This window comes from Phoca vitulina, unplaced genomic scaffold (genome assembly GCF_004348235.1).
Source record: "Phoca vitulina isolate PV1807 unplaced genomic scaffold, GSC_HSeal_1.0 scaffold1, whole genome shotgun sequence".
NCBI lineage: Eukaryota > Metazoa > Chordata > Mammalia > Carnivora > Phocidae > Phoca > Phoca vitulina.
The window spans coordinates 28,815,719-28,843,677 of record NW_022589704.1 but is presented as its reverse complement, the minus strand read 5'-3'; the positions used below and the strand labels follow the sequence as shown (position 1 = coordinate 28,843,677).

Below are 27,959 nucleotides of genomic sequence, written 5' to 3'. Positions count from 1 at the left end.
TTGTGAATAAATTGTTTGAGATGACTAACTAGAAAGCTATAAAACACAACGATAAGGAATAATCTAATCATCAGGAAAGATGTGATAATAATTCATCCTTGTTAGTGAGGAGTCCATGGTTCCAGTTCATTGGCCCTGGGTGCTCTAGGTTACTGCTTTCATTCCGTAAGTTTGCAGAAAGATAATCTTTGGCCAGTGAATTGGCAGGAAACCACATATTGCAGTGCAATTGGACATGGGGCTTGAGGAAAATCCAATTATCAGTGACTGTTAGGAAAACCCTGTGTAGCAATGCCAAATGTCCTCACAACATACTTTAAGAATTATTTGCAGGTTTCTACTAACAATTTGTATGTACCATTTGCACATTTTCATGTATTTTTAATTTTTATTTATGTCCTTTTGCTTCAGAATAACAGCATGGAATTATATATCTGTTGGAGGGGGAAGCCTATCTATCTCGAGTTCCCCGGAGTGGTCTCCAGGACGTTCCTCGGGCCCCTGGCCTTGGCGGTGCTCTCCAGCCCTGCGGTCTATGTGCTGTCCCTGCTAGAAGCATCCAAGTTTTATTCTCAGCGAGTAGTCAGGGCTGTCCTTGGACTCAGCGTCATCTTCAGACTCTGGACTTTACAAAAAGAAGTGAGGCGGCAGTTTGGGGCCACGGTGGCCACCATGTCCTGCTGGGTGACAGCCACGCAGTTCCACCTGATGTTCTACTGCACGCGGACGCTCCCCAACGTGCTGGCCTTGCCCGTGGTGCTGCTGGCCTTCACGGCCTGGCTGCAGCTGAAGTAGGCCCGCTTCAGCTGGCTCTCGGCCTTCGCCATCCTCGTGCTCAGGGCCGAGCTGAGCCTGTTCCTGGGCCTGGTGCTGCCGACACCGCTCTGCACCCGGAGGCTCTCCGTGGCAAAGGTCCTGCGCTGCGCCGTGCCGGCCGGGGCCCTCTGCTTAGGACTGACAGTCGCCATGGACTCCTATTTTTGGCGATGTCTTGTGTGGCCGGAGGGAAAGGTGCTTTGGTACAACACCATCCTGAACAAAAGTTCCAACTGGGGAACCTCCCCGCTGCTGTGGTATTTCTACTCGGCCCTGCCCCGCGGCCTGGGCTGCAGCCTGCTCTTCGTGCCCCTGGGCGCCGTCACAGGAGGGCCCTGGTGCTGCTGCCGCCCTCGCTGGGCTTCGTGGCCCTGTGCTCGCTGCTCCCGCACAAGGAGCTGCGGTTCGTCATCTACACCTTCCCCGTGCTCAACATCGTGGCCGCCAGGGGCTGCGCCTGCCTGCTGAACAATTATAAGAAGTCCTGGCTGTATAAAGTGGGGTCCCTCCTCGTGATAGGACACCTCGTGGTGAATGCCACACACTCGACCACAGCCCTGTACGTGTCCCACTTCAACTGTCCTGGCGGTGTGGCCATGAGGAAACTGCATGAGTTGGTGTCCCCCAGGACAGATGTCATTCTGCACATCGACGTCGCTGCCGCACAGACAGGCGTGTCTCGGTTTTTGGAGGTCAACGGTGCCTGGAGGTACGAGAAGAGGGAGGATGTGCGGCCCGGGTAGGGGCATATGCTGGCTTACAAGCACCTCCTCGTGGAGGCCGCCCCTGCGCACCTGGCCCTCTACAGGGACACACACCGGGTCCTGGCCGGCATCGCGGGCACCCCCGGGGTGAGTCTGAACCTGACCACACTGCCTCCCCTTGACGTCAACCTGAAGACAAAGCTGGTGCTTCTGGAGAGACTCCGTGGGCCTTCCTGAAAAGGGGCCAATGTCCTTCCGAGGACATCGGAGCTCCGTCAGCATCCCAGCAGATGAGACAGTACGAGAAACAACGGAACCACGGACGTGCCCTGGACGCAGGCCTGAGGGAAGAGGCCCCGCTCTTCCACGGTCACCCCGGACCACGCACGGTTAGAACAGCAGGGACGGCAGGCCTTGCGCCATGCCTCGGCTGCTGGCCCTGGGCCTCTTGGAGCACCCGAGGAAGCGCCCCCCTTCGGGGAAGAGCATGTGAGTCTTTGTGAAGGTGGACAGTGGGAACCTCGGCGCCTGCTGACCGCGACCCCCGCCCCCACCCGAGCTGCAGGACGAGTCCTTTGTGGGCACAGACATGCCGTTTCCATCTCAGATGAAACTCTGGGCAAGTCACAGAGGATCAAGAATAAAAATTTAAATGTTTCCTTTAAAAAAAAATCTTGCTTTTTATTTGGATAACCATGCATCTTTCTGCCCTGAGTCCATCTTGGTCCAATTCCAAATAGTAGGAGAATGGAAAAAAAAAACACCTTCAACTCCTTGGTTCCATTCTCCCTCTGTGGAGCTCACAGCCCCATTAAAACCTTTGCTTCAGAGTTAGGATGACTGAAGTGACTGTTCTGACCCTCACATGGGTGAGGGGAAGAGTGTTGTGGTGTTGCATTTTACCTCTCATTCTGAACATCAACAAAATTCAAATTCAAGATTTCTGAATCAACAATATCCCAAAGGGACGATGGAAGATCCTAACGATGAAGTTGCTATTATGGTGAGAGCCATGTTCTATGCCAATGGAGTTTTCTATACTCACTGCCTCCACTTTCTCACTTGGCTTTCCTTCTTTAATCAACTCCAGTCAGGCTTTTGTCTCTACCACATGTTGACTGAAATTGCTCTTTTCAAGGTCTCCAGGAACCTCTATCCTGCTATATAAGATTGCTAGTTCTCAGTCCTCATCTGACTCCATTTCTGAACAACATTTGGCCCAGCTGGTAACTCCCACTTTCTTAAAATGTTTTTCTCACTTGGCTTCTAGGACACAACAGTCTCGCAGTTTTCCACCTACTTCACTGGCTGTTCTTTCTCAATTTCCGTTGCTGGATTCCTCTCTTCTACCAAGACCTCTAAATGTTAGACCAGCCCAAGGCTCAGTCTTTGTTCTTGCCTTCTCTATCTATGTTCACACCCTACATGAGCTCCTCATGTGGCTTCAAACACTATCTCTTATAAGCTGGAGTCACAAATTTGTGCACCTCACACCAGCTTCCCTCAGCTCCAGCCTGCCATAGTTGCTAACCACTTGGAAATCCCCTGGATAGCTAATAAGCATCTCAAACTTATCGGAGTCAAATACAATTCTTGAGTTTTCCTGTCCTCAAATCTTGTCCTCCCTCAATTTTCCTCATCTCATAAAAAGTCACCACTATTCACCCCATTTCGTGGCCTCAAAGTCTAGGAATTGTTCTTGAGTTTCCTAATTCCTTCACACTTCACAGTTATTCCATAAGCAAATTTGCTTCTAAAATAAATTCCCCATGTGGCCATGTTGGACCATATCACTATGACTGACTACCCTGAGGCCCCATCATCGCTCCCTTGGAATTCTGGTTTTTCTGTTTCTATTCTGTCTGTTGCAGCAGCCAGACAAATTATTTAAGATATAAAACCAAAACCTTTTCAGTGATTTCTTAGAATAATATTCAAAGTCCATACTATGGCCCATGGTCTCTACAAGGTCTGCCTCCTTGCCTATCACCTCATCTTCCATCACTATTTCAATCCCACTTCACTCAAACACTGGCTTTCTTCCATTTCCTCAATGGGACCAAGTTCATTTCTTCCCTGGGACCCCTATATATGCTCCTCCCTTTACCTAGCACGCTTTTCCTACAACCTTTTTCATGAGTCATATCATTTAGAACTTAACTCAAAAATCATCTTAAATAAATCAGGACAGGCCTCTCCATCTCAATATAGTCTTGGCCCATGATCACCCCCATCCCTTAATTTGATTTCCTTTACTTGAAATTGTGGGGTGTTTTTTTGTACACTTGTTTATTGTTCTCCCAACTCTATTTTGAGTTCCATAAAGCAGAGACATGGTCTGCCTCATTCATCTTGGTATGTTTTCATCTTTGTACTAATCCCTGGCAATAGTGGGTACTTGTTACATTTTTGTAGAATGAATGAGTGAGTGAGTGAATGAATGAATGAATGAATACAGAACAAAGGATTTAGACTGGACCCCCAAATGCTAAGGACCCTGTTTAAATCTACTTCGCTGCACTAAAGCTTGCCTTGCTCAATTAGACTTTTAGCAATGATCTTAACTTGAGCTTTTACTTTTTAGTGGTCATGTTTGAGATTCAGGCATATCTGGGTTTGTCTGAAAACATGGTGGGGTATCTGACATAGTCCTGTATGTGAGAGGGCTGTGTGAGAATATCCACTTGAGAAAGGGTTTAAAATGTTTTCACTGCTCAGATTTGGAGAGACCTGGATTTGTTTAAGAAGCTGGTGGTGTGATCTCTCAGAACAAGAGAAGGTATTTGATCTAAAATACAGCTTTAAGAGGGGAGTGGAAATCCTAATAATAACCGTGCCTACCATACCCAGGGCAGAAGACACACAACCCATTATGCCCAGAAAACTGTGTGGAAGGAACAGCAGGAATAATTAGCTCTTAAGTAAGTACAGGTGATGGGGATTCCTAGAAATGAGTACTTCACATTGGGAAGAAACTTCTTTCTGGATCTCTTGAGGCCAAGAGCTTGTATAAATTTGGTTTTCAAGGAGAAATGAAAAATAAAATGGTAGTGTTTTCTACTATATAAGAAAAAAGCTATTTGAGGACATGACAGAGTTAATAAAACACCTGCTCACTTACAATTCTGCTGAGACATCCATTAACTGGCTTATCTTGATTGTAAGAGCCTCCGCCTTCATGCATTCTCAGAGATGCTTGATCCATTGACCTACAGGAGAAGCCTAGGATTTTCTGGTTCTCTCTGCCGAAGAATGAAGCCTCTGCTTGGGACCCTTTACCTCTTGGGGATCCTGGTTCCTGAGGGGCTGGGATATGATGGGTGAGTGTGAAGTTGGAAGACTGGCTAACTATCTTGACTTAGACTGTCTAAATGGAAAGCTTTTTTCAAGATTAGTGTAGCTGGATTCTCCCCTCTTCCTACCCATACACACCACCATGAGATGAGAAAAATAAAGTTTTATCATTCAACATAAATGAATAAATATCTTCATTTTCCAGCACAAAATATGATAAATACCAATAGATATGTCTTGTTTTGTGATTGAAAAAAGGAAATTATAATGAAAATTCTATATTCTTCATTTACAGTTTCACAATTGGTAAATCAGATTATTCTAATTTTTGAAAAAAATGTTTAAAGTCTTTAAAATTTCACCAAGATATAGTTACTCTTAGTATTTTTGGATAGATAGGTAGGTAATTATGTATTCAGTACTGTTGCCAGAAATTTTCAATTAAATTGTATTATAGAAATTTTCCTATGACATTCATAATACATTTAAAACAAAAACAAAAATAATATTCCATCATTGCTACCCTATGGGGCATATGGTTGATTTCTATGTTGTCATTTTTACAAATAATGCCGTGGTGAGCATTCAGCCACATGACATTTTTTTGCAAATCTTTGATTATTTTCTTAATGTAAGTTAGAAGAAGTGGAATTCCTGGGTAGAAGCTGAGAAAAATGTGAGAATCTTGCTTTGCATTGCCAAATTGCCCTCTAGAAAAATGGCATCAGTTTACATGTGAAAATACCCAGTTGACTTACTTTGCATTTTGTTGATTTCTAATAAATTTAAGTGTTTTGTCTTGATTATTACTCATTTTAATAGTTTATAAGTTGTCCACTCTTATTATTTGCTTATGTTTGTGTTCTTTCTTATTCATAATGAATTATAACTTCTTTAAATATATAATATATATTAAATTCTGTGTGTGTGTGTGGTATAATTTTCATATAAAGTGTAAGTTTTCCTTTGTTCACACATGGTTCATCCTGCTCATTTGGCATATCTCATCAAGCATGTGTGGTTATAGATAGTATTTTTTCTTTTGCTTCATGGTTAAAAGAATCTTGCAACAAACTCACTCTCCCAGAACAGGGAAATTCACTCTGATTTTTGCCCTGGATGAATGGTGCAATCTCAGCTTATCTTTTAGCTTCATAGACAGTCTGATTTCAGATATATAAAGAGAGCCCACAATCTCCACAGCACCAAAACCTGCCTGGACATTGCCATCTCATGTTTTCCATCAGTTTACTTAGTTTCATATAGATACTGCATTGATCTTTCTGATATTCTTCATTCATAAATTAGAGACAAAGACATATATCACAGAGCTTTGATTGGGAAAAAGAATCACCTTGCTTAAAAATATCAAGAGCCTTAAAACTCACACATTGTTTGAATGAAACTTACACATTGATCCCTGCCTCTGGAAACTTATTTTGAGAAAATAAACTAAGTATGGAAAGAGTTTTATGCAATGAGATGTAGCTTTATTTATAACATAAATATTATATAAAATATCATAATATTTGGAAATAACCTAAATGTCCCACATTAAGTTATATAAATGTTGATATGTGATATATGACAATAGAGTATTATTTATCCATTAGAATAATGATTACAAAAAAATTTTAATAGCATGAGAAAAGGCATGTTTTATGCTAAAAGCAAGATGCAGGATAGGAAATGTAATAAAATACTTAGAAAAATAAAAGAAAAAATATGTACCAAAATGGTCATTGTTATCTTTGGTTGGTGATTCCCCCCCTCCTTCAATTATTCATTTTGTAAATATTCTTTAGTGAAGATTTGAAAAAAATATTTTTCAAACCCAGGTTAAATTATGGAAATGATGTGGCTCAGGCAGTAGGACTTAGGCTGGCTTCCATTGGATAACTCAAGTGCAGGTTCTGACTGCACTTGAGGAAAACATTTTAAATCTTCTAGTCCTGGTCCTTAGTGGCTGTTTGCATCTTCATTATTATTTACTAATAGAAAATAATGTTCACTTTTGTATGGCTCTTACCAATGCAAAACATAGGTTACCTGCCATTTTTTATACTCTATTCATTACATAAGATGTAATAATAGTCTAGAAAATCTATGATTAACAAAGATTATAAGCTTTGTAACCTTCCTTTTGAGTAGTTAGGGAGGTGGACTCATATATACTGCACACTCCCAATAAAAGTGTAAATCTGTAGAATCATTTGGGATTTAGCAGTATGAACCAAATGCCTTGAAAATACTCATCCTCCTTGACCTACTAATTCTTCTTCCTGGAATGTAGCTCAAGGAAATAATCAGAAATGAGCACAAAGATTTAGGCAAAAAGTCATTAACTCCAGAATTATTTACAATAGCAAAAAACCAAAAGGGGAAATAGATTTAATATCCAGCATAGATGACAATATTTAAATAAACGATGTTATGTAATATACACCTACTGTCAGATATTATGCAGTCATTAAAAATAATGTTTATAAAAAGTTTTCATTGGTTTGAGGAAATGCTTCTGGTAGAATATTATGCAATACAAAGGAGTGAATACAAAATTATATGTAGATATAATCTGCACTGTGTTTAAGAAAAAAATATGCACAGATAAAAGATTGATGAGAAATATGCCAAAATACCAAGAATGAACTCAGGGAGGTGGGATTATTAAAGATTATCCCTTCCTTCTCTTTTCTGTTTTTCGCCTCTCTGTACTTTCTATATTTTCCACGATAAGTGTATGCTAATTTTGTAAGAAGAAAAAAAAAGTTTGAAAATACATTACCGTCATGAAATATTCATATAACTGTATCCTTACTAAGTATTGAAAATACAAAATTTGCCTCAGTATTCATTAGATTCTTGCCTCTTTATACATTCCAGTCAAAATTTCACCAGACAATCTTAGATTTATAGTATTTATTCATAATGTACCCCAAAAGATCATTTTCTCTGTTAAACATTTTATGAATTCCTATTCAAAAAGAATACACAAAGTACAATAATCTTTTCATTTGATTGGTGAGATGAGACTGGTGATAATTTGGGGGATTAGCCAGCGTTTCCTCCCTCTTTGCATGCATTATGCATTACCCAAGAAATTGCCTAGAAACAAGGAATTGCCTTTTCTAAGTATATGGTTTAAACATTGCTTGAACTAAGTATTTGGGTTTCTGGAGTTTAAGTATTGTGTTTAATCTCATGTAAAAATGATAAGCAATTTTAATAGCAGAAGTTTTCACTCAGATCCCATACAGTTTTTTGTGGGTTTTTTTGGCATATTTCGTGGACCTAGTCATTCAAAGCTGGGCTTAGGAGGCAAGGCACTCACACATTTGACAGACATTAGCTGGCGGAAAACCAAATGTTGGTTCTTGGTGGTATCCAGTTACCTTTAATTTCTTCCATTCTATATTGTGGAATTGCCAGGGAATACCAACCCAACTGAAACAGGAATTCACTGGGACCAGCCCTGCTTTGTGTGTACTCACTTTCCTACCCCACTGAGTAGATAACTATGATAAATAAAGACCCAAACATTTGCTGAACTGTATGAAGGATGGGACAAGGTTGCTCTGAACATCACCATCTCTGATTATCTCATTTCTGGGCAGGACTGGACAAGCAGGATAGCCAGTGTGGGGAAGGATGAAGGGAGGGCTGAAAAGATATCCTTCTCAGTTGCTTTATTTCTTCTGCTCTCTCCTTTCTGAAAAAGCACTGAAGTTGTTTTCTAGTGACTCTATAATGCTGATACTTATTTTCTTTCTTCGTAGTCCAAATCAGAGCGAGACAATTTTTTAAATGGGCTAATAAGTATTTTATGCTGATTCTCTAGGGTATAATAAAAGCATAATTTAACCTATGTAACAAAATCTTCAGAACAAAATAACAACCTGGAATAATTTACCTTAAAGATTTTTGTCAGGGTTAAGTAAGTGTGTATATATCAAGTTCTTTGAACAGTGCTGGCATGCGTAATTACTAGGACAACGCTGGTTGTTATCACTGACTATGCTTGAGTTAGGAATTCTCTATCCCTTGTCTTCAATACACTTAGTGTACCATTTAATTGGTAGTCAATCAGGCAATTTTATTATCAGACTTCATGCCTTATTATTTAATGGCTGAGTTATTTTGCTTTTCATGTATTTATGTCTATTCCCTTAAGTATATTTTAAGGTCTGTAAGAAAGAAATCTACTTTTCTACTACTATTATCTATTACTGATTTTGTATACAGTAACAAGAGTACCAACCCCTTGGGTTGTTGACTGGGTTAAATAAGATGATAATATAAATGCTTTTGTCAGTGCCTAGCATACAGTGCTCAGTAAAGGTTAACTGCTAATAATATACATATATTTCCATGAAGAACCATGAGAGACAATGGACTCTGAAAAACAAACTGAGGGTTCTAGAGGGGAGGGGGGTGGGAGGATGGGTTAGCCTGGTGATGGGTATTGAGGAGGGCACGTTCTGCATGGAGCACTGGGTGTTATGCACAAACAATGAATCATGGAACACTATATCTAAAACTAATGATGTAATGTATGGGGATTAACATAACAATAAAAAAATTAAAAAAAATAAAATAAAATAAAATATTAACATAACACATGGGAAAAGAAACCCCAACTTTAATCCCACTACCCCCAAAAAAAATAATATACATATATTTCCTGATTATTTAATAAAGACATGAACTGTGCTCCTGATTGAATTTTTATTAATTTAAACACACCAATGGTTGTACATATTTGCTTTATAAAATGATAGTATGTTTTGTCAACCAGCCTCAATATATTGCTTCCACCAGTACATATATTTTATATTAGAATTGCTCACTCTGAATGAAGCACTCTTGCTTATTTAAGAAAAAAATCAAATGAATGATAACTATTAGAAACAAAACCCTGAATAACATGGAGAAACATATTGCTCCTCAACTATTATAATTTTAATTACATTTGCTTCTTTTAATCTCCTTCTAAAATTCACTTTCATTATTTTAACTGATTATTTAGACAATCCTATCTCATGAGATTTTCATTTGAACAAAGTAAATAAGGTAAAATTCATTCAACAGTGTAATAAAACATTTACAGTTTTGAGGGTAAAGAACTTATTAAATTGAGAATAACAATTCTTATTAATATTAGCTATTCTTATAAATATTAGTAACAATTAAAAATAATAAATGTAGTTCCAAGTTTAAAGTCATAGAATTGTGTAGGGAAATTGATTTCTATTACAGTGGGTAATTGTGGTATATGTGCTAAATGAACCAGGTTAAAAAATTGAAATTTAGTCAATCCAGTAACTGTATTTCATATTTGATAATCAACTCATGTAATCCATCACAACAATAGGCAAAAAATAAAAAATCACATGATACAGGATCAGTGGATACAGCAAAAGCATTTGACAAACACCAACACCCATTTGTGATAAAAACTCAGTAAATTAGGAATAGAGGGGAACTTGCCCAACATCATAAAGAGTAACCACAAAATATCTACAGTTAACATCATACTTAATGGTGAAAAACTAGAAACATTCCTGCTAAGATCAGAAACAAGGCAAGGATGTCCACTCTCACAACTGCTTTTGAACATTGCCCTGGAAGTTTTAGCTAATACCATCAGACAAATAATGGAGATAGAAGGTATACAGATTGGGAAGGAAGAGATAAAACTGTCTATGTTCACTGAAGACATGACCATCTATGTAGAAAATCTGAAAGAATTGACCAAAAAAACCTCCTGGAATTAATAAGTAATTATACCAAAGTTGTAGGACACAAGGTTAATGTACAAAAGTCAACTGCTCTTCTATATACTAGCAATGAGCAAGAGAAATTTTCCATTAAAAACATATTACTATTTATATTATCACCCCCCAAAATAAAATACTTGGGTATAAATCTAAGAAAATATGTACAAGATCTATATGAGAAAAGCTATAAAACTCTAATGAAAGACATCAAAGGAGAACTAAATAAATGGAGAGATGTTCCATATAAATATATAGGAAGACCCAATATTGTCAAAAGGTCAATTCTTCCCAACTTGATCTATAGATTCAATGCAATCCCAAATCAGAATCCCAGCAAGTTATTTTGTGGATACTGACAAACTGGTTCTGAAATTTATATGTAAAGGCAAATGACTCAGAATAGCCAACATAATATTGAAGAAGAACAAAGTTGTAGGACTGACACCACCTGACTTTAAGACTTATAAAGCTACAGTAATCAAGACAATGTGGTACTGATGAAAGAAGAGACAAATAGATCAATGGAACAGAATAGAATGCCCAGAAATAGACCCACATGAATATAATTAATTGATTTTTGATGAAAGAACAAAGATAACACTATAGAGCAAATTAGAGTTTTCAACAAATGGTACAGGAACAACTGGACATCCACATGCCAAAAAAAAAAAAAAGTGAATCTAGACACAGACCTTATACCCTTCATAGAAATTAACTCAAATTGGATTATAGACCTAAATGTAAAATGCAAAACTAAAAAACTCCTAGAAGATAATATAGGAGAAAACCTAGATGACCTTGGATATGGCAATGACTTTTTAAATACAACACCACAAACACAATCAATGAAAGAAATAATTAATAGCTTGGATTTTATTAAAATTAAAAACTTCTGCTGTGCAAAAGACGATGTCAAGAGAATGAGAAGACAAGCCAAAAACTGGGAGAAGATATTTGCAAAAGATACATCTGATGAAGGACTGTTGTTTAAAATAAACAAAGAACTCTTAAAATTCAATAATAAGAAAATGAACAACTTGAGTCTAAAATGGGCAAACCGCCAGAACATACAGCTCACCAACAAAGGCATACCAAGTGTCAAGTATGCCTGCAAAAAGATGTTCAACATCATATGTTATTAGGAAACTGCAAGTGAAAACAATGAGACACCACTACACACTGTTAGAATGGCCCAAAATCAGAACAGTGACAACACCAAATGCTGGTAAGGAAGTGAAGCAACAGGAACTCTCATACATTGCTGGTAGGAATACAGAATGGTCCAGCCACTTTGGAAGACAGTTTCTTAGAAGGTAGTTTCTTACAAAACTAAACATACTCTTACTACATGATCCAGTAATCATGTTTCTTGGTATCTACCCAAATGAACTGGCAACTTATGCCCACACAAAGCCCTGCACAAAGATGTTTGTAGTATCTTTATTTATAATTGCCAATTAAACAATTAAGAAAGATGCCCTTTAGTAAGTGAATGGATAAATAAATTGTGGTACTTCCAGATAATGAAATATTATACAACTCTAAAAAGAAATGAGCTATTAAGCCATGAAAAGACATGGAGAGAAGTTAAATGCATGTTACTAAGGAAAGAAGCCAATCTGAAAGGCTACACACTGTATGATTCCAGGTACATGACATTCTGGAAAGGGCAAAACAATGGAGACAATAAAAATATCAGTGGTTGCCAGTGGTTGGGGGGGCGGGGCAGGGATGAACAGGCAGCGCACAGAGGATTTTTAGGACAGTGAGACTGTGCTCTATGATACTACAATGGTAGATGCATATCATTATATATTTGTTTAAACCCATAGAATGTGCAACACGAAGAGTGAACCCTAACGTAAACAATGGACTTTGGGAAATAAAGATGTGTCTGTCAATGTAGGTTCATTGAATCTAACAAATGTTCCATTGTGGTGTGGGATTATTAATAGCGGAAGAGGATGTGTGTAGGCGGGAACATTATATATATATGTGTGTATATATATATATATATATATATATACACACACACACACACACACATTATATATATATATGAATATTCTCTCTCTATATATAGAATATTACTCAGCCATAGAAAAGAATGAGATCTTGCCATTTGCAACAACATGAATGGACCTACAGGGTATAATGTTCAATAATGTTTTTCAACAATGTTTTTAAAAATAATTTAAAAAATATCACAGGCTCTTCAATCAGGCTGTCCATTGTCAGTTATTGTCAATCCCAATAACACTTTCCCTGTGACTCGATTTCTTCATCTCTGAAATGGGGATAGTAAGAGTACCTATCTCAGAGTTTTCAAGAGAAGTAAATGAGATTTAAATTGCTTGAGTGTCTTGTAATACATTTCAGTTCAATAAATCTTAGCTATTATTTCTTTTACAAATTTAAAAGTATGTTTACCCACAACATCTTACTGAATTACCCAGCTTCCCTGCAAGATTGGAATGGCTGTCCTCACCTCACTCTATTGATGAAGAAACTACAGTTTGGAGGGACTCAATTTTTGCCCCAGATCTCACAGTCAGTAAGTCACAGTGAGAAGACTCTAACGCTGACTTTTCTCCTCCGAATCCTGTTCACAGTGCTTTCTACCACCTTTTTCATCAGCTTTCCAATCCTCAGTTTCTTCATTGCTTTGAGTCTGACTTTCTTCTGCAGATCCCTAGCACAACCCAGACGAGAGGTTGTGGGAGAGACAGTGAGCCCACGGAAGAGCCTGGACACCTATTCCTATACCAAATATCACCCGATGGAAGAGGTGAGCAAGGACACATGGAGTTTGGTGGTGGCCACGCCTACTTTAGGATGGGCGAGGGTTGGTTCACTGTTAAAATGCATAGGCTAGAATGTCTCAAAATATGAGGTAGAGATTTGCCTGTGCACCGAGTTCAAGGGATTGCAGAAAATCATTTTTTGATCACCACCATCAAAGCTATAAATCCTATCATATTAAATAAAAAGGCAAATCAACAGGGAAAAGAACCCTCTAGCCAGTTTTACTCCTGTGAACGTGGACTAAAATTAACCCTTGTTCTTGTTTGTCAGGTGGTTAGCCAGTTTATTATTTTTTTAAAGATTTTATTTATTTATTTGACACAGAGAGATACAGTAAGAGAGGGAACACAAGCAGGGGGAGTTGGAGAGGGAGAAGCAGGCTTCCCGCGGAGCAGAGAGCCCGATGCGGGCCTCGATCCCAGAACTCTGGGATCATGACCTGAGCCGAAGGCAGATGCTTAACAACTGAGCTACCCAGGGGCCCCTGATTAGCCAGTTTAAACAGGGCAAGGACAATGTGTATATGGCTGTGGGACATGCAGTGGAGAAGCCTTGTGATTCAATCACATTTAGCTGAAAATGTGGCATTTCTTGTCGGATGTGAAGGATGCAGGCAGTAGTTCTTAAGAGGGGAAAATTTCTTTTAAAGAAATACTCGTATCACTACTAAGATGAGTTTGGTTATTTTTGAAACTGGATACAGTAAAAAATTAGCTACTATATATGCATATTTGTGAGGTATGTGTGTGTGACTTTATGCAAAGCTTTTTTTGAGGTATAAATTTCTAAACATAGAGTCTTTGGGTTAAAGGATAAGCATATCTAAATTTTTATATAAATACACAAGTGTCCTTCCAAAAAGGTTTTACCATTTATTCTCTCAGCATTTGGGAGTATATTAATATTTTCCAGAATTTTTTTTAAAGAATGCAAGAATGAATTTATACATTCTTTTGTAACAATCACCCCCAAGTACTAAAGATTCTAAAAATTTGAACAAGGTCTAGGAAGGCCCATAGAAAGCTTATGCTCTGGTATAGGAGATAGATCACACCTGGCTTGACCACTTGCTTTGTGACCTTGACCTAGACACTTAACCTCTTTGGTCTTTGGTTTCCTCACCTGTGAAACAGGAAATCAGTACTGATCTTGCAGCTTTTCTGTGAGAGTAAATGGAATACACTACACTACTTCTGATTAAACAATAGATAAATAATTGCTGCTGTTGCGCTCTTCTTTGTAGCCTTCCCAGGGCTCACGACACCTTCATCTGACCCAGCCCATCAAGAAGCATGCACAATACCCATGTGAGGAGTTGTTGTTCTCTTCATTTGACAGAACTGAATTGAAAATACTCCACTGACAGATCATTACTGTTATAATAATGCACTTTATCTGTTAAGAAGAATGTCAATTGAGATGCTAAGATTTTCAAATAAAATATTTATTATCCCAAATTAATTATGGTTATTTACCATAACTCTTATTGTAGAGATATTTCAACTATACAGAAACCGAGTGTGGGACTATCCTGTCATGTGTTGATGGCTATCTTAATATAGCCTATGTTTATGAATTCCCTCAGTCCATTCACCATTACAGAACCCCACATTATTGACTTACAGGTGAAGGTATAAGACCCTTCCTTTCCAAGCATGGTGTAAGACTTTTAATTAATTCAACATCCATTCAGGTCTCCTCAGATGAATCAAAATGTTACTCTGGGATTGATTTAGAAACTTCTATTGGCATGTTCTGTGAAGGGCATATCCAACTCTTCTCTAATCTTGGATCCGTAGGCATTAGCAAAGGATATTGTTGGGATCCAAAAGGATCCCCTCAAGTCAGCCTGACCTGAAACTGCTGGCATGATTGGGTACCACATGGAAGTCTAGAGGTGTGTGGCCATTTGAAGGATACGATGTTTCTGAAGTGTTATCAGTGGATTATTGAATCTACTAATGCTCGATAACCTATTTGTAAAGTTCAATAGGTGTTCTAAGATTGGGTGGCAGAGTCGATCTTTACAGAAAATGGGAGGGGGTCAGCATAGTTCATTGGTTTAGTCTTGTAGTTTGTTTAGCACACAGTCATAATGTAGAGTGAATAGTCCAGAGTTCAGTATCTTAATGAGAGAAGCAGTTATCTTAATTAGAGGCAAGCAAACGATTTTCTTATTGATATCCACAGTCCTCCCTGGCTGTTTCAGATCTATCAGTGGATGATCCAGATAAGTGAGAAGTACACAGGAGTGGTGACACAGCATTTCCTAGGAATGACCTATGAGATCCGGCCCATGTATTATTTGAAGGTGAGTGAAAAGGCTGGAAATTACCTTAATTACTTAGTTCATTGCCCTCTTACCACTTATTGTGGACATGTTAATTTACAAAGCACATTCCCAAATTTGAGAGTTATCTAGAACTACAAAAAAATTTATTGGCTCTGAAATTGAATTTATCCAGGAGCTGAGTGAATGATTGGCTAATATGTTAAGCATGGGGCGCCTACCTACCTGATTTTGGATAGGCCGTCAAATTCAGAGCTGAGTCAGCCAAAAAAGATATCTAGATATCCTCTGCCTGGGGCTCTTTTAAAGAGTAGAATTGGTATATAATAAGGAAGCAATAAAGAAAAATATATAATCAAATACATGTACTCATAAAAAGGGTAATTATAAGAGGGAATGAAGATAAAAGGTGGATTAGGAAATATGCTGGCTGGATTAGGAAAATGGGTGAGGCTCTAGGGAAAAAGCTCCTTGAATATGATGGATCCAGTCTTGTCTTTATCCCAATTTGTAAATTTCTCACTGATAAAGAGGTAGAGCCTTCATCAGCCCAGCTCCCAATGGCTTTCAATGAACAGCTCGAGTCTAGGCCATTTACATTCAAAGCAGACGTGACTGTGACAAACTTGGTAGTGTTCACGACCTCTTCTCCATCAAAGAGAATCCACACTTGCCAGGTTAATTCCTACCTGGCCCACCCCTCTGAAAGAGGAGGGGACCTTTCTTGCTGGAGTGAGGCTAGACTGAGGCACAAGAATGGCACAGGGAGAAAGGAAAGAAGACTGGGTTGACCAGAAGTGGATAGTGGTGGGTGTCTCTCCCATCATCCCTGCCTCATGCTTGGAATCACAGAGTGGAGGAAGAAAGGGACCTGTAGGGGAATAAAAAACCTGGTAACTTTGCATAGCAGCTTATGATTATAAGCAATTGTTTGGTAATAGAGCACGGATGTCCCCTCCAGATCAGCCAACCATCCAATAACCCCAAGAAGATCATCTGGATGGACTGTGGAATTCATGCCAGGGAATGGATTGCCCCAGCTTTTTGCCAATGGTTTGTGAAAGAAGTAAGTGTTTTTAGCTTTCTTATAATGGTTAATTGCCCAACAAAATACCTGTCACATCTTAGCTGTTTAGAAAGCTTGCTTCTTTCTCAGGTAGGCAATGCAGCTCTCTACTGAGTTACTCCTTCACCCCAAGGGAAATGGAATTTATAAGTAGCTTCACTGAAAACTGAGTTAGGTATTATGATCTCCACAATAATTTGTACTGGAAGGTAAACCACATAGCTAAGTGAAGAAGACAATATGTCGCGGAAGTCGGAGATGAGTAAAGCCTGGTGCTGCCTTTTTCAGAGAGTCTTGAGCAAATTTTCTAACACCAGGACCCCTAGTTTTTCACCAGCAGAAGGAGCTTGGAATGGCCTCTTTAGGGGATCTATAGTGCAGATGAAGAGATTTAGCATGTGGAAAATACCTAGCTCAGTGAATTGTTACGTATTAGCTATACCCTATAAGATAATCTTTGTGTCAGTCTTTTCAGAAACCACAACAGAAAGAAGCCCACAAGGAGCAGTTCTCCAAGTGTGGTTCCTAGACCAATAGCATCAACATAACTGGGAACTTGTGAGAAATGCAAATTCTGGGGCTTCACCTCACCACCTTAGACCTAGTGAATTAAGGGAAGGGGGTGGGGTGGGGGAGGAGAGGCAGGCAGTCGTATTTTAACAAGCCCTCCAGGTGATTCTGATGGAAAATAAATCTTGAGAATCACTACCATAACAAATAGGACAACTGAGGCAGGGTTGGAGGGCAGGAGAGTAGAGGTTCCATGTGCAATCACCTCTTATAATTATGTTGAAATTGTTAGAAAATTGAAAAAAGATCTCTTCCTGGGAGCATTTCAAATGTTTCTCTCTTAAATTTTCAGATTCTACAAAACTATAAAGATAACCCAAGGATAGGAAGGTTCCTTAGAAACCTGGACTTCTACGTGCTTCCTGTTCTTAACATAGATGGTTATATCTATACTTGGACAACTGTGAGTACATCGACTGTGGTTCTGGGATGAATCCATGAACTAGATCTTGACTCAGGTTCATTTTTCTGACCTTAGTCATTGTAGTGACAGAAATGTTTTGGGGCCATGTAGAGAAAGAAACCCCATTTGGGATAAAAATCAACTCAGTATTGTTAAGCCAACAATCTACATCAAGTTTAGGATGGAGAAAGTGGGGGCCTTGTTAGAGTTGAAATCCAGTACATGTTTTTATGTTTGTTTGTTTGTTTGTTTTTGACATATTCCCAGATTTAACTTTTCTCCAAGTCCACCTCCTTCAAGTTTGTGGACTGCCTGTCTGATTGGTATAAAATTCATATACTACCTTGTAACCACCCAGTTTTGAAGCATGAGGGGCACAAATGATGTATAAATTCTAACCCAACTTTCATTTTCCACTGTGATCATTCACACAGGGGGCAAACATCTCATAAAGTTTTTAGTTAATGGAAAACTTCCTCTTAGGGCGACTGGGTGGCTCAGTGGTTTAAGCATCTGCCTTCAGCCCAGGTCATGATCCCAGAGTCCTGGGATCAAGTCCCGCACATCAGGCTCCCTGCTCAGCGGGTTGCCTGTTTCTCCCTCTCCCTCTGTACCTCCCCCACTCTTGTTCGTGTGCTCTCTCTCTCAAATAAATAAACAAAAAAAAATCTTAAAGAAAAAAAAGAAAACTTCCTCTTTAAAATGTTTTGAAAGTGGATCACTCCACAAACAAGAACCCATTTCTAGAGAATATCCATTCCTCCCTTTTCCCCTTTGCTCCCCCAAAAGTGGTTCCTGGGACCCCTTTTCCTGCAGCAGCCTTTCAGCCTGGGTATAAATCAAATTCTTCCCTCCAAGCTTGTCTGGAGAAACTTGTCTTTATGCTCATCTCCACTCATCAGTCTTCTGCTTCCAGAAATGTGCAGAGACCATCACTGATACACCTGGAACAGCCTTTTTCCATCTGCCAAGCTATTTACCTTTCATCCTGTATCACTCGGACATAAAAAATGACTCTCTGAAGCTTTCCCTGATTAAGCAGATCACGTCCACCAGGCACTGCTAATCTGCTCATGAGGAAAAAGCCATACTCCCTCCAATTTGATAGTGTACATGTAGGTACGCTTGGATTGGACAGATGTTCCTGTTATTGGGTGTTGCTGGCCCATCTGTGAGACTAAAAATTATAGGTACAAGCTTTGTTATATTAAAGGCAAATTTTCCCAGACAATCCTAGGGACTATTTTTTATGTTCCAGGGCCACCCACTCATCCCCAACACTGTGATTTATGAGACCCTAGAACAGCAGCTTTTCTATGTTCCTCTGTTACAGGATCGGCTTTGGAGGAAATCCCGTTCGTCCCATAATAATGGCACATGTTTTGGGACAGATCTCAATCGAAATTTCAATGTGGCCTGGTGTAGTAAGTACACGTTTAGTTGATGACTTGATGAGCAAAGAATGGAAAAGAGAAGCTAGGATGGAGATGAATTACTAGAGATAAAACTTTCAAAAATAAACATCTAATTTTGCACAGCTCTCTGGACTTCTTGACCAGTGTTTTCACCCTAAGGGATGACATTATCTATACAGGAAGAACCAGCAACACTCAAGTGCAGGACTCTTTTCAAGTGGGATTGGCTAAATGAGGGCAAAGAAGACCTAAATCAAAGTGAATATGTTTGAAATCTATCACTTTATTTTTAAATATATGAATTTTCATAAAGAAAAGAAAAAAATCAGAGAATTATCCTTGCAGATTATTTTTATAGTGGGAAGGCAGAAGTAAATAAGGCAAACATTTCCTTCTCCTTAAGGCATGTTCATGTTTCTGAATCTCAACATGCCCAGTGAATCAGAAGCAAATAAAGAGGTAGAAATGGTTAAGAGCAATCTGGTTAAAAACCAGATGGCAAGGGTTAAAATTCAGACTCAGCGGCTGTGTGGTCTTGGAAAAATCGCTTCATCTTTCTGCTTTAGGTTTCTCTTATTTAAAATGTGGGCCGTAGTCCTACCATCCAATCAGTAGGTAGTTGTTTTGATGAGTTGCCACAGAGGAGGGGCTAACCACCATGTCCAGTGGGTACAAGGTGCTCAGCTGCTGGTCCTTATTATCATCACTGAGGAGAACAGACTACTGTGTCCTTGCAAAATAGCTCTACTGAGATGGAAGCCAGTAAGACAGTGAGAGAGACTTAGCCTGACCTAGGAACCCAAGAACTGGTTCCCAAACATCTATTTCAGGGCCCGCCACAGGTTTAAGTAAAAGATGACTGAAAATGCCATTTCGTTTTGCGTCTTCCTTTGTGGGCCATGGAAGCATGGAGGTTGTCTCTAAATCTGAATGTCAGCCCTCCTGCCTTTCTGAGTTCCTCCTTGAATGACTACCCTCGCTCACTAATTTAACCCGAACTAACTTAGACAAGCCAGGGCAAGCCCCAATTCCACCCACAGGTTGCCCTGAGCAAGGGTGACTCCTTGCCCTCAGTCCATTCTAAACTGGTATCATGTTGACTTCTTCGTGGTTTTCTGTATGTTCCAGGTATTGGTGCCTCTAAAGACTGCCACGATTTAACATTCTGTGGGACAGGACCAGCATCGGAGCCGGAGACTAAGGCTGTTTCCAGCTTTGTAGAGAGCAAGAAGGAGAGCATTGTGTGCTTCCTGACCATGCACTCGTACGGGCAGCTCATTCTCACGCCTTATGGCTACACTAAAAATAAGTCCAGTAACCATGAGGAACTGGTAAGACCATAGCACCAGAGCCTTTACAAAAGCCCCTGTGGGACCCTGGCTTTCCTTTCTCTGGTTTCCATTTTCAAGATTTTGGCTCCAGCCCTGCTTTTGTTCTCTCTGCTCTTCCTTATTTTCTTTCTTCTGCTTTTTACACCTTGCCAGACGCCTGCTGGGAAGGCTTCAGGTTAAATGCTGCTTTACCTACATTAATTAACTACCTGTTTCGTAAAGTGTCAAGTTGGGAGACATCTTAGGTATTCGTCTATAATATAAATGAGACGATTATGTTAATAATCTGCAGGAATGTGCTTTCATTTCTGTAAATTCTCTTGAAGCTCCGTTCAGCAATTATAGCTTTTGAACCGTGCTTTAAAGAACTTGCCAGCAGTTAGTGGAATATGGCATATCTAAAATAACATGGCTAAATAATATCTGCTCTCTTCTCTGCTAAACGCAAGGCTTTATTTTCTTCTATACTCTGCTTCTAGTATTTGCTTAGGGATATGTGTAAGGAGAAGTGCCAGCGAAGTCCAAGCCGGTGCAAGGAAGGTGCCCTTTACTACATCCGGGTCCTCTGAAGCTGTGCTTACTCAAGCACCAGGCACAACTGCTGAATAGGACCGGTCTTTTTGCCCTTTCATGCACCTGAGGACAGCGGACACAAATCAAAGGGAGGGCACATTTAGAATTGTTGTAGTATTTGTTATCTTAAAAAAAACATTATTTTTTTCTACATTTAGTCACGGCAAAATTCGCAAAACCTAAAATTTACCATCTTCACCATTTTTAAGTGGACAGTTCAGTAGTGTTACATATGTTCACATTATTGCGCAACTGATCAAAACTCTTTTGTCTTGCACAGTGGACACTCTGTACCCATTAAAAATAACTCCCGGTCCCTGTTGCTTCTGTAGACCACCCTTCTACTTTCATTTTCTGTGAGTTTGACTGCTCTGGATGCCTCGTGCAAGTGGAATCATACAGTATCTTTTTGTGACCAGCTTATTTCATTTAGCATAATGTCCTCAAGGTTTATCTATGTTGTATCATGTCAGAATCTCCTTCCTTTTTATGGCTTAATAATATACCATCATATGTATGTATCACATTTTCTTTATCCATTCATCTGTCAGTGCGTATTTGAATTGTGTCCACCTTTGGGCTACTACAGATAATGCTTCTAAGAACATAGGTATACAAAGATCTCTTTGAGATCCCACTTCCAACTTTGGGGGTATATAACCAGAAGTAGAATTGAAGAATCATATGACAGTTCTGTTTTTAATTTTTGGAGGAACAATCATACTGTTTTCCATAGTGGTTGCTCCATTTTCTATTCCGACTAACAGTGCATAGGGTTCCAATTACCCCCACGTGCTCATCAACACTTGTTAGTCTCTGCTCATCTTTTTTATTTTTTAGAACAAACCCCTCACAGGGCGCCTGGGTGGCTCAGTTGGTTAAGCGACTGCCTTCGGCTCAGGTCATGATCCTGGAGTCCCTGGATCGAGTCCCGCATCGGGCTCCCTGCTCAACAGGGAGCCTGCTTCTCCCTCTGACCCTCCCCCATCTCATGTGCTCTCTCTCTCTCTCTCATTCTCTCTGTCTCAAATAAATAAATAAAATCTTTAAAAAAAAAAAAACAAAAACCCTCATTATCAATAAATGCTGGGATGGATGGAGGCTAAGCTCACTCTGGTCTTGAGGTCACAGAGGCTTGGGAACCCAATGGTTCTCTTACCTGTCCTGTCCCTCTCCCACTGGAGCATGACCCGGAGGACACATGTCTGGGCATAAAAATAAAAACCATTACTGATCTTTGCTGAAGGAAGCCCTTCCCCCAACAACCAAGAATATCCAGTAGTACTTCAACATCTTTCTCACAGTGTTTTTGGACATTTGTACTATGTGATCATTTTGCAAGATGTGACAATAACTAACATTTGCTTAGCACTTTGCAATTTACAAAGGGATTTTAGGACCATTATCTCATCTGACCAGATGACAATATAATAAGCTCACTTTGAAGATGTGGATATTGAGACCTTGAGTTAACAATAGACAGTGATTGGTAGAGCCCAGGTTAGAACTCATGTCTTCAGACTCCAGAGGCTACATTCATTCAGCCTCCTCATACTGCCTCTCTGCTCGGAAAGGGCATGCGACTTCTAGGAGCTCCTTTTAACTTTGATGACCAGATCACTGTGTCCTATTTCCTCCTATTCCTGAGCTCTAGAAATTTCATTTCTTCAGTAAAGGAAACTGCAGAAACAGAGATTTCAGTTGAGAAGCCCAGAACTTGTTTTATCTCCCAGTTCCTGTGGTATTTGTTGTAGATGTCTACTTTCTGCTCAAAGGGATCTGTGACAAACACGAATGAACCACCAAAGGCAGGCCACTATAGATCTTTAATGGACCAGGCCTTCCACCAGCAGAAAAAAGCAGACTGTAACCCCTGCTTTTTTTTTTTTTAGGGAATTCTGTTCCCTTCTTGGCTCAGGAAAACAGATACTATATGACCATTTTGCAAAGTTTGTATTCAAAGGTGAGAGGGTCTTGTGCTGTTCGTTCTCTGGTTAGAGCCCTCTGGCCACAGACTAGAGGAGGCAAAATGGCAGGAGAGACCTATGGCACTGACGTCACCACGGCTGGAAGGTTAGGGTTAGGTGGGAATTACCGAGAACCCTTTAGTACCATATGCAGAAATGGGCACATCGAATTGAGAAAGGGCACTTCCATTCTGTATCTCTTACAGTCTCAGGTGCTGAAGAGTTAGCATAAACATTCATCTCCAAGACTTGTCAATAAAAAGACTGTGAAAATTTTGCCACCTGTGTCAACCTCATTGAAGCTAGCTAGCAGTTGTTTTAGGTTCTTATGAGTAAGCTTTGATAGAGTGCACAAAGACACAGAATCAAGCCAACTGTTGAAGGAGATCTCCATTTTTGGTATTATTTACAACTACCAGAGACTAGTAATTAATCTCTATATATTTACAAAACCAAAAATTTGTAGAAATCATGATAAATATTATACTGCATGATAGACAACTTGGCAATCACTATGTAGGGGAAACATAACTATATATAGCCCTGTTCTAAATTGCTCTGGAAATTAGAATAGCTATAAAAATTCTAATGTTTTAAATGCTGACATTCTTTCCATTTGAACTCTTCCCATATCAACTTCTAGCTCCTATCCCAAGCTCTTTCCTCCCACACACATGCCAGGGCCTCCATCAACCTTTTTGTGTGCCTCCCTGTGAATATATGCCTATAGGAAACTCTCTGGGAGTTATTAAGGAGGCTTGAGGTCTTTAGAAATGTAAATTATGTACTACTGGCAAGGGGATTTTTACTGTTTTGACTAACGTTCCTTTGGGCTGAGAAGAAGGTCAGCAGAGAAATTGGCTCCCTATGGCCATGTGGTATATTGTCAAAAGGAGAGGGAAGAATAATCAGGAGGTCCACCCTTAAGGATAGAAGTCAGAGTCTTCGGATTTTATTTCATCTTCTGGGAAAGAACCAAGTCTACAACCTAGGGTCACAACTGTATACTTCTCATATACCTTATACTTCCGACTCCTATCAACTTCCCCATAGTAAGAAGAAGAAAGCAGGAAGACTGTTTCCACCCCACAGGATGTGAGGGAAAGGAATTACATAGGATAAAATAAGAAAAGGCTGGCAATCAGAAAAAAGAAATGGTTGTCTGGGGTGAACTGCAGACAAGAAAAAAATGCAAGAGTCATTTGGAAGGAAAATGTAGCCTGGAGCTGATGCATATAACCCAAATAAAAGTTAAGGTCCCACGTGGACCAGTTAGCATGGAGTTTCATTCAGAGAAATGCAGAAACATATGGGAATTAAAAATAATTAAAGGCAATTCATGTCTCTACCAGACTTTGAAAGAACTTCAAAAGGGAGTGTAGCTGGTAAATCATAGCAACTCTTTCCCCCTCCCTGCCTCATGCTCTTCATTTCACTCACAGATAACAACTACCCTGATCCTTTCTCTGCACCCTTCATTTTTATTTCGTTAGCAGAATTTATCTCTCCAGAAATCTTCTTTCTGACTCTCTTCTCCTTCTTATTTTCTCTTCTATCTACAAAAACAGCTCTTGCACCTCTTTGCAGTGTAAATGATTCAAACCAGCTTTATTTCATGCACTTCTCAAGCCCTTCTTACCAATCATGTCATTCTGGACAATGAGCCCAGGAACTAAGCCAGACTTAGAATCCTTTTTTTAGGAAGAGAGAGAAGGTGACTGGCCCAAGACAGAATTCTCAGTAGTGAGTAAAGAGGAGGCAAAGCTCTTGAACATATGTTCAGTTGAATGTTTTTTCTTTTATCTTTGCCACACACAGAAAGTCCCAAGTGCCCTAAGAATGCTGCTCACAGCTGCTGTATATGACCTACCACCACTTACTCCCTTTTCTACTCTTCCTTTTGAACTTCACCATGCCTATCCCTACTCTGCCCATGCACCGCGCTGTCGTACCCCAGGATTCAGCTGGACAATGAAGGACAATGCAGGACCAAGAAGGTTTAAAGCTAGACTCATCACTAGTCAGAAGTCAGAGGAGCTGATGCACCTGCAAAAGCAGTCAGGCTGCCCTAAGGGGTAAAGAAAGCAAAGGTGGATCACAGTCCAGGCAGGGAGTGGTCAAGGGGATTTTGGTGGTGTTTGTGTAAAATCTAAGGGGAGGTATTAGGGAGTCTGGGGTGGGGAAAACTTAGAGAAGACTACTGAAGGACTGTTGAAAGGGTATGTGAAGAAATTTATCAGAAGGTTAATAAACATAGCCAATACACTTGGATCTCTCAGTGTTAGTGGCTCTGATCTCAGGAAAAGGTTTGCAGAGAGCAAGGCTGAGACATTAGAAATCATTCAGTTCTGAGAGATTTCCAGTGTAGTCAGGTGACATGGTGGTAGGTGTGGGGAGGGGTGTAGCCTCTAGCTCTGAAATCCTATAAGCCTATAAGAGATAAATATCAAATACCTATAAGGAAAAATAAGAAGGGAATTATAAGAGAAGTATGAACAAAGGGCCACGTGGTGGGGGGGAAGTGGGGAGAGAGAGGATTTAGTTGGGGTGATGAGGAAAGGTCCCATGGAAGAGTCAGCATTTGAAAAAGTCTTTTGAGGTTGGGTAGAATTTCAACAGGCAGAGAAAAGAGGTAAGGCATGCCAGGTGGACGGAATATCCAGAGAAAAGGTAGAGAGTCTGAAGAAATGGGCATGTCTGGGGAACAGTGGGAAAACTTGAGAGTGACTATCATCTAGGGTAGGATGTAAAGAATATGGTGTGGGAAAGGTGGGCTAGGGCCACATCGTAAAGGATCTCAAATGTGAAACTGAGAAGCTTGTGATTAATTCAGTGGGCAATTAAGAATAAGGCTTTTCAGCAGGATCATGATCATAGTTCTATTCTACCGAAGTTCACCTGGAATCCAGAGGAGATCAACTGGGATAAGGATTGGTGAGAGGAAGAGAAACTTACTAAAAGATGACAATAGTCCATTTCAGAGGTAATGAGACTAAAATAGGGTGATGGTGCTGGAAATGCAACTTGGTAACCATTTGAAAGAAGGAGAGTCAAAGGTGACTGCAGGATTTTATGTGTGTTTGGGGGAGCAGATAAGTCAGAAATATGGAAACCAGACAGCTTTATTAGTGGGGGAATGATGAAATTGGGTGTGAGTGTGTTGAGTCTGAAGTACCAGAAGGCTACCTAGGTATAGAGGTCCAATGGGAAGTTAGAAAGATGGTCTGGAACTCTGGAGATGGATTTGGACAAAATACCCAACCCTCTGGATTGTTGGATTTATTTTTAACACCAGATATCTGTCTCTGCATTTCCCACCTACAGATCCAAGTTGGACAGAAGGCAGCAAATGCATTGAAAAAAAAGCATGGAACCAATTATAGAGTTGGATCGAGTGCAGATATTTTATGTAAGTAGCTTTTTTTGCCTCTTCAGTAGTATCTAAGGCACAAAAGAAGCCAGTGGACTTTGGGGAGTGGGGTAGGCAGGAGAGGGACGGAAGAGCTCCTGGGTTCAACAGGAAGTTGTACAAATCAAAATGACCAAGGATAAAAGGGAGTCTGTACAAATACAGAATGCTGCTCTCTAGGGATAAAGTGTGAGCTAAAAGAAAAAAAATTAATACACTGGCTCAGACCAGAACTCCCTCTGGCTTCAGTTAAAAAGAGCTGGCAAGTGAGAAGGTACAGGAGTTAACAGGAAGGACGTTTTCCAGTGACCCTTGGTCAGTTGATTCAGTTCTCAGAGGACCTATCAGTCTGAGAAAGCAAAGCAGGTGGGGCCTCGAGAAAGGATCTAACACAGAAAAGAATTTAGTTAAAAGGACAGTGCGCAGCTTTTCCCCATCCCCAGCCACAACCTCCTCCACCCACCTGAGGACCACCTGGATAATATTTGCATAATATTTTCCTTGTTGCTCATTTTACTTCTGTTCCTTTATATGTCAGTTCACTTGCCTTGTAATAATAGGTTGTCTAGTCTTTGATTCAGCGGAGAAACTTTACCCAAACTTCTGCTATATGCCAAGCATAATGCTAGGTATTCTGGGAGGTGGCGAGGGGAGACAGGCTAAACAAGACGTACTTCCTGCCCCACAGGGTGTCATATCAATGAGAGGGAGAATCCTTAATATGGAAAAGTTCACTAATGTTGCTGCATTGAACCTTTATTCCCTGAAATAGCCATAGAAACCTGTCCTTTCGCAGTATAATTTCTACCTCTGCCTTCATGCTTTTGTTTGTAGATACCACATCAGGGTCTTCAAGAGACTGGGCTCGGGACATTGGTATTCCCTTCTCATACACGTTTGAGCTGAGGGACAATGGTACATATGGATTTGTTCTGCCAGCTGCGCAGATTCAGGCCACCTGCGAGGAGACCATGGAGGCCGTGCTCTCGGTCCTGGATGATGTCTATGAGAAATACTGGGACTCAGATGGTGCTGGAAAGGTGACACCTACTGCTGTGGTGCTGGGCCTGCTGGTCTCCTTCATGTCTGTTCTCTGAGTCTATCCTACCCAGGTCTGCTCAGCCCCAGTCATGCGAATATGGCTGCAGGGAAGGTGTTTGTCTGAGGCTAAAGAGGAATCAAATAATTTAAAGATACTTTCCACTTCAATAAAGAGGGATCATGTTTGCATTCTCAGGTGTGTTTTGCTGGTAATCAGTTATTACTTTAAAAGAGTATACTATTAGTTATTGCTGCAACAATGCCACACCGAGCCACTCCAAAGTTCAGTGACTCATGAATCTGTAGGTCCGCTGGGAAGTTCTGCTGATCTTGGCCATGCACATTTAGGCATCTGTGGTCAGTTTCAGCGCAGCTACCCTGGGGCCTAAAGATGTTTTTTTCTCATCTACATATTTTGAAAAATTTGCTCATTTTTTTGGAACCAGGTTCACGTTTAATTTTGTATTATTGAATTAGTAGCATCATTCAGAAGATATT

At 40.1% G+C, this 27,959-nt stretch overlaps 1 protein-coding gene and 1 pseudogene across 1 annotated transcript; both read left to right on the top strand.

Annotated features, from left to right (window-relative positions):
- Positions 1–420: 420 nt before the first annotated feature.
- On the top strand, positions 421–1,757 carry LOC116635712 (annotated as a pseudogene).
- A 3,015-nt stretch (positions 1,758–4,772) lies between these two features.
- On the top strand, positions 4,773–27,659 carry CPO (carboxypeptidase O). Its single transcript, XM_032414356.1, has 9 exons — positions 4,773–4,840; positions 13,280–13,379; positions 15,606–15,707; positions 16,648–16,752; positions 17,615–17,725; positions 19,059–19,149; positions 20,269–20,471; positions 26,336–26,420; positions 27,255–27,659. The coding sequence occupies exons 1-9, from the start codon at positions 4,773–4,775 to the stop codon at positions 27,515–27,517; spliced, it is 1,128 nt and encodes a 375-aa protein (XP_032270247.1). The 3' UTR covers positions 27,518–27,659.
- Positions 27,660–27,959: the final 300 nt, after the last annotated feature.

Bases quoted from the DNA above. Each gene is read 5' to 3' on its own strand.
- CPO (XM_032414356.1), top strand. From the start codon at position 4,773: ATGAAGCCTCTGCTTGGGACCCTTTACCTCTTGGGGATCCTGGTTCCT. The intron at 19,150-20,268 runs GTAAGTACACGT...TGTATGTTCCAG, and splicing joins TTTCAATGTGGCCTGGTGTA to GTATTGGTGCCTCTAAAGAC. The intron at 20,472-26,335 runs GTAAGACCATAG...TCCCACCTACAG, and splicing joins CCAGTAACCATGAGGAACTG to ATCCAAGTTGGACAGAAGGC.